General features: G+C 52.3%; 1 protein-coding gene across 1 annotated transcript; it reads right to left on the bottom strand.

Annotated features, from left to right (window-relative positions):
- Positions 1–4,071: 4,071 nt before the first annotated feature.
- LOC123116498 (L-ascorbate oxidase) lies at positions 4,072–6,038 on the bottom strand. The gene is made up of 2 exons (XM_044537451.1): positions 5,577–6,038; positions 4,072–5,500 (listed from the first exon to the last, which is right to left on the bottom strand). The coding sequence occupies exons 1-2, from the start codon at positions 5,940–5,942 to the stop codon at positions 4,154–4,156; spliced, it is 1,713 nt and encodes a 570-aa protein (XP_044393386.1). The 5' UTR covers positions 5,943–6,038; the 3' UTR covers positions 4,072–4,153.
- Positions 6,039–6,320: the final 282 nt, after the last annotated feature.

Below are 6,320 nucleotides of genomic sequence, written 5' to 3'. Positions count from 1 at the left end.
GTTATTGGCCGGAGACATGTCTCGGTCATGTCTACATAGTTCTCGAACCCATAGGGTCCGCACGCTTAACGTTCGGTGACGATCGGTATTATGAGTTTATGTGTTTTGATGTATCGAAGTTATTTAAAAATCCCGGATATGATCACCGGACATGACGAGGAGTCTTGAAATGGTCAAGACATAAAGATCGATATATTGGATGGCTATTTTTGGACCTCGGAATGGTTCCGGGTGAGTTCGGGCATTTACCGGAGTACTGGGAGGTTATCGGAACCCCCCCCCCCCCCCCCGGGAGTCAATGGGCCTTATTGGGCCTAAGTGGAAAGGAGGAGGAGGCGGCCAAGGTGGGCCCCCAAGCCCAATCCGAATTGGGAGGGGGGCCGGCCCTCCTTTCCTTCTCTCCTTCTTCCCCTTCCTTCCCTCTCCTACTCCAACTACGGAAGGGGGAATCCTACTCCAACCGGAAGTAGGACTCCCCCCTTGGGTGCGCCTAAGAGGCCGGCCCTCTCCCCCTCCTCCACTCCTTTATATACGGGGGAGGGGGCACCCCATAGACATACAAGTTGATCATTGATCTCTTAGCCGTGTGTGGTGCCCCCCTCCACCATAATCCACCTCGGTCATATCGTTGCAGTGCTTAGGCGAAGCCCTGCGTCGGTAGCTTCATCATCACCATCATTACGCCGTCATGCTGACGACACTCTCCCTCGACACTCTGCTGGATCATGAGTTCGTGCGACGTCACCGAGCCGAACGTGTGCAGATCGCGGAGGTGCCATACTTTCGGTACTAAGATCGGTCGGATCATGAAGACGTACGACTACATCAACCGCGTTGTCATAACGCGCTTCTGCTTACGGTCTACGAGGGTACATGGACAACACTCTCCCCTCTCGTTGCTATGCATCACCATGATCTTGCGTGTGCGTAGGAAATTTTTGAAATTACCACGTTTCCCAACAAATGGTAGAGGGAAATGGAGGTGGTTGCCCCTATTTATATGATGGGACGTTTCAGGCATGTCCCATGGACACGTGCTACCCCACGACCGCGGTTCGTTGCATGTGCCCACGTATACGAATACTTGTACGATCAGCATATGAAACAACTATACGGGTAACGGTCAAAGGTGTACTCGGCCCTGTGCGGCCCCACTCGTCAGAGTTCACGGTCAAAGGCATTGACCCGACATCAACGTCTGTTGTAACCTGTTCTGAGGTTTTTGGGCAAGGGAGTGGGAAAAAGTGAGCAAAAGTTAACAGACTGGGGATGAATGAGTAGAGCTAAGGAACCAGGGGCACATAAATAAAAAACCCTTTTGTTTTCCGGCCTAAGATAGGTTTGTGTCACCCACCATCGCCGTCGACCCCCGCACGCCTCTACTCTGACACCCGTGCGACTACCAGGCCTCCTCGCGCCACCCGGCGCCCTGTCATGGCCGTCGTCCGCGCGTCTGTCGCCCATTGCTCTGTGCCGGCCATCTCTGCCCCGCTCCGATCGAGATGCGCCTCCACGGAGACTTCCTTGACACCGGCCACCTGGACTCGACATCGACCACAGCTACCTCGCACAGCTACCTCGACCACGGCTACACCAACCACGCTCTCGGCTACCTCGACCACGGCAAAAAGGGCTATCACCTCGCTTGAGAAACTCACCGGCTTCCTCTACAATCCTCGCATCTACGAAGTAACACCGTCCCCAATGCTCGCTACGACTGCAGGGGGATCTCATCCCGTCAGCTGCTATTCTCTCCAGTCTGACCGTCCGCGACGCTCCTGTTGTTCCCAACGCTACCGCTACGGTTGCGGGGACTTGTTAAAGATATATTTGGGTTACATGTATTTGGTAGTAATCCGTCTCCTACCTTATCCCTAGGAGAGGTTTCTTGCCCTCCAAGTCTGTACTCCTATATATACTCACCCGTGAGGCTCAATACCACATGATCAATTTCAGCAATATCCCTCTCTATCCCTTCTAACAAGCTTCCTGTGGTGCAGTGCATCTGGCGTAAAGAAATTCATCGTGGTTGCATCAGCGGGAACGGTTCAGTAACCAGCATTGGTTCGTCGTCGTCGGTCGTCACCTGCCGTCGGAAGTACTCGGTGTCGGGACTGGGCCAACAGTATGTAGTTTTACTTCTTGGCTGGTGTTCTTTTGTACAAAGACTAGGGCTCTACTATTTGTTTAGTTTTGCCAGATTGGTATGTACATGGCTTATACAGTTGTACTATGATCTTTATGATATAAATGAAACACATGTTACCATGCAAAAAATATATCCCAATAAGGGTATTATTCATCCACTTAGGTACACTGTCTGACTGTAGGAACTAGGAAGCAACTCTGCAATGTAATGACAAGACGAGAACGACGACCTATAGTTATCCATAAAAATTGCAGAAACGCACACGGATTCCTTTCCCTTCCAAAGATTAAATCATTCCTTAACTCTCCAGAACATGAATATGATTTGTTTTTTAGCATAATCAGACTTTATTTCTCAAATAACTCTCATATCATTTACAATATGGTGAGAAATAAAGTCAGAGATGCTAGCATCCCAGGAACTAGAAGAATTTGATCTAAAGGACTATTTTGCTAACTCACCAGCCACTTGGTTTGCTTCTCTGAAACAATGCTTGAAGGTGATCTTTGCAAATTCGACGAAGAGTTGCTTACATTCAGCAACAACTGCAACATCTGGTCCTTGATAATTATCCATTAGCTGAACTGATTCCATCGCAAAGGTGCAGTTTGATTCAACCTCCACTCTCATACATCCCATATTGGCAAGAAGATACATTCCATTTCATACAACAAGAAGTTCAGCAGTGTCCACATCTCGTACATTGGGTATAAACCAAGAAGCAGCAGCAATGAAGTCGCCATGTTCATCACGAATAACTGCTCCAGTCGCTCCTGACAATGTGTCGACATGAAAAGATGCGTCAACATTCACCTTAACCATGTCATGAATAGGCTTCTTCTACATATGATCGGTAGCCGGCAGTTTGTGTGTCAACGATCTGAAGTAATTTGTTGCCAGGACCCGGATTGACAAGGTTGTTTTCTCCGGGGTTTGGATCCCAATCCCTTTCATAATTTGGTGCCGCTGCCACCAGAGAGACCAAGAAGCAACCGAAGTCAGTTCAGCTACCGGGAGTCCCTTTATTATCGATGTATTCTTCAGTAGGATTTCCATAGTGATTGACCCAGACCTGTCTTCAGATATAGTTTTCTGGACCGTGTCCAACATGCCTAAATGAGCCGAAACCTCTCTAACACCCCGGCGCCCAAAGAGAGTATGATGAATGTTTTCTTCTCCGATAGTGCACCGTGGGCATTGGGGCACCACAGGGATGTGTCGCGTCGCCAAAACCCCAAGACATGGTAGCACCCCACGAAGCACTTTCCATGTGAAGTGTTTGACTTTACCTGGAACTTTGAGTTTCCATGCTTCTTTCCAAACTCCATTTATCTGAATATTACCCTGTCTGTCCGGCCTCGTAAGACGTGACCCAAATTGATGATCTAACTCCCTGTAATAGGCAGACCGAACAGAGAAGGTTCCCGACCATGTAAAATTCCATGCGACAAAGTCTTCGGTGAACTGCGAATGAAGAGGAATTTGTAGTATCCTTTGCACATCCACCGGCAAGAAACAATCACGAAGAAGCTCCTCATCCCACCTGCCGGTGTATGGATCAATGAGATTCTCAGTATATTCATCCCCCTTGGTGTGATTACCTCCCGTGATGCACTAGTTGGTATCCACGGGTCACACCAAATATTAATTTGGGCACCGGATCCAACTCTCCATATACATCTTCTTTGGAACGACTGTATGCCTGCCACGACATTTTGCCATGTATAGGACGACCCATCCTTTGGACCAGCTTTCAACAAATTTTCATTTGGATAATATTTAGCGCTAAGGACCTGAGCACACAAGGTGTCCGGGTTGACCCCATGAATATGATTTGTTGATGCCCCGATAACCTTAATGAGACAAACCGATGACCTTAGCTTATATCCAACAAAATAAGCAACCAATCTGGGCCCGAGAAACTGAAAACATTTTGGCCCAAGCCTGCCACTGTTTATTTACAAGAAAAAAGTGTTCTTCATCTACCCTTCAACTTTGATCTGATCAGTGCAGCCCCTTGGATCGTCCACAGCCCATGATGGACGACGGCAGCCGGCCGACCCTCTCGACGCCCTCCTCGAAGACCACACCCATGCCCATGAACACATGAGCTTCCACGTGACAGTGGAACAGCCACACCCCCGGGTTGTCCGCCCGGAACCGCACCGCCGTCCACCCATCCGGGTGCAGTGGCACCGTGTTCTTCATGATGGGATCTCTCACGTTGAGCAGCCTCCAGGCGTCCGCGGCAGGGTTGAACTTACCTTCACCATGGCCAAGCACCCAGAAGTCGTGACCATGGAGATGCCACGGGTGCGTCTCGCTCTTGTTATTGAGCATGTTGGAGTTCTGCAGCACCACGTCCACCACGGAGCCGAGCGCAAGCCGGTACACCGGGCTGCCCACGGTCCCGTTCGTCGGCGCCGGCGCGGAGATGTCGTGGCTCATGTGGTCGTACATGTCGGGCGGCGGGCGTTGCTCGTACGCGTCTTTCATGCCGCGCTTCATCGCCACGAGGTACGGCGTGGCCGGGAACATGAGCGACACGCCATTGATGGTCCACTTGATGTGGCCATCGATCCGGTTCTGGGTGTTGAGGAGGAGCAGTGTGCGGTCGGCCCTCGCCGGCATGGGCTCTACGAAGCGTGGGTGCGCGAAGATGGCCCTGCTCTGCTCCACCCTGATAGCCGTGTTGTTCCATGGCGGGCCAGCCGGTGGCGCCGTGGGCGGAGGCATCCACGGGTTGTTGCCGTTGAAGGCGTAGCTCACGACGGCCTTGCCGGTCGGTGTCTGGCTGGGGTTGCGGCCGACGACGTGGGACGCAGCCCAGTAGTTTCTCCGCGGGTCCTGGTCGGCCTTGACCAGCACGGAGTACGTCTCGCCGGAGTAGATGAAGAGGCCCCTCACCGCGAACGGCCGCACGTAGTGCCCGTCGGCCTCCACGACCATCATGGAGTGGCCCTCTATCTCGAAGTAGAGCGATGAGAGCGAGGTGAGGCTGCCGATGCGGAGGAGGTATGTCTTTCCCGGCACGGCGGTGAAGAGAGTCGGCAGAGCGCAGTCGGGGCGGGAGGCGTTGCACGTTCCACTGGGAGCGAGCGAGCAGTTGAACATTCCTCTGCCGTTGATGAGGAGAGACTGGGGCTCCGTGACGAAGACGAAGGGGTTGGAGGAGAGGCCTGTGGCCTGCTCGTAGACGCTCTTGTGCCACCAGTCGCCGAGGAGGACGGTGTGCTCCTCGTCGTAAGAAAAGGGCTCGACGAAGCCGTCCGGCACGGTGACCACGATCATGCCGTTGAGTCCCGCCACGCGCTGCATCCCGTAGTGCGCATGGTACAGGTACGTGCCAGGCTGAAAACACAGACAAAACACATTTAATTTTGGAATGAAGAGAGTATATTGTCATATGTAATGTAGTTTTTCGTACCCTGTCGACGACGAATTTGTAGGTGAAGGTTTCGCCGGGCAGGATGGGGCACTGCGTGACGCCGGCGACGCCGTCAGCCCACGGCGTGTCGATCTGGCGGATGCCGTGCCAGTGGATGGCGGTGTTCTCGGTCTCGAGCTTGTTATGGACGGCGACGATGATGGTGTCACCCAACGTGGCGCGGATGGTCGGGCCGGGAGCCTCGCCGTTGACGGTCACGGCGAGCTTCTCGAAGCAGTCGGGGGACTTTAACTGGTACGAGATGTCCCACGTGTAGTGGTGCACCTTGGCCTCCGCCACGGCCACCAGCAGCCAGAAGCATAGCACGGCGGCGGCAGCGAGCAGTGGCCTCGCCGACGGTAGCATGGTGCCTGCGGTAGACGTGGCACCACCAGACAGCTCCTTAATGGTACTGGCTGTGGATTGAAGCAAGAAGAAGCTAACCGCTTGTGTGTGGATCAGGCCTGGTGTGGATGATGTTGGTGTGTTTTCGTTGCTCGACCAAATGCGTTATATATAGGTTTTATTTTTTTGATTGAGCCAATGCGCGGCTAGCGGATGATTGGATCGATTGAACCGTTCAAGCAGAGGCATGTGCATGCACACGGTCATGGTGGGTGGTTTTTTCTATTATTTTTTATTTGCAAGTAGCTAACGAGACGACTGTTACTCGCAACAAAAAGAGACGACTGGGGATGATTAAACCTTGCTAATTGACTTAAGAATTAATCAGCAGTATTAGAT

The sequence above is a fragment of the Triticum aestivum genome, chromosome 5B, assembly GCF_018294505.1.
Source record: "Triticum aestivum cultivar Chinese Spring chromosome 5B, IWGSC CS RefSeq v2.1, whole genome shotgun sequence".
NCBI lineage: Eukaryota > Viridiplantae > Streptophyta > Magnoliopsida > Poales > Poaceae > Triticum > Triticum aestivum.
Note: the sequence above shows the minus strand (reverse complement) of the source record. Positions and strands in the feature narration are given on the sequence as shown.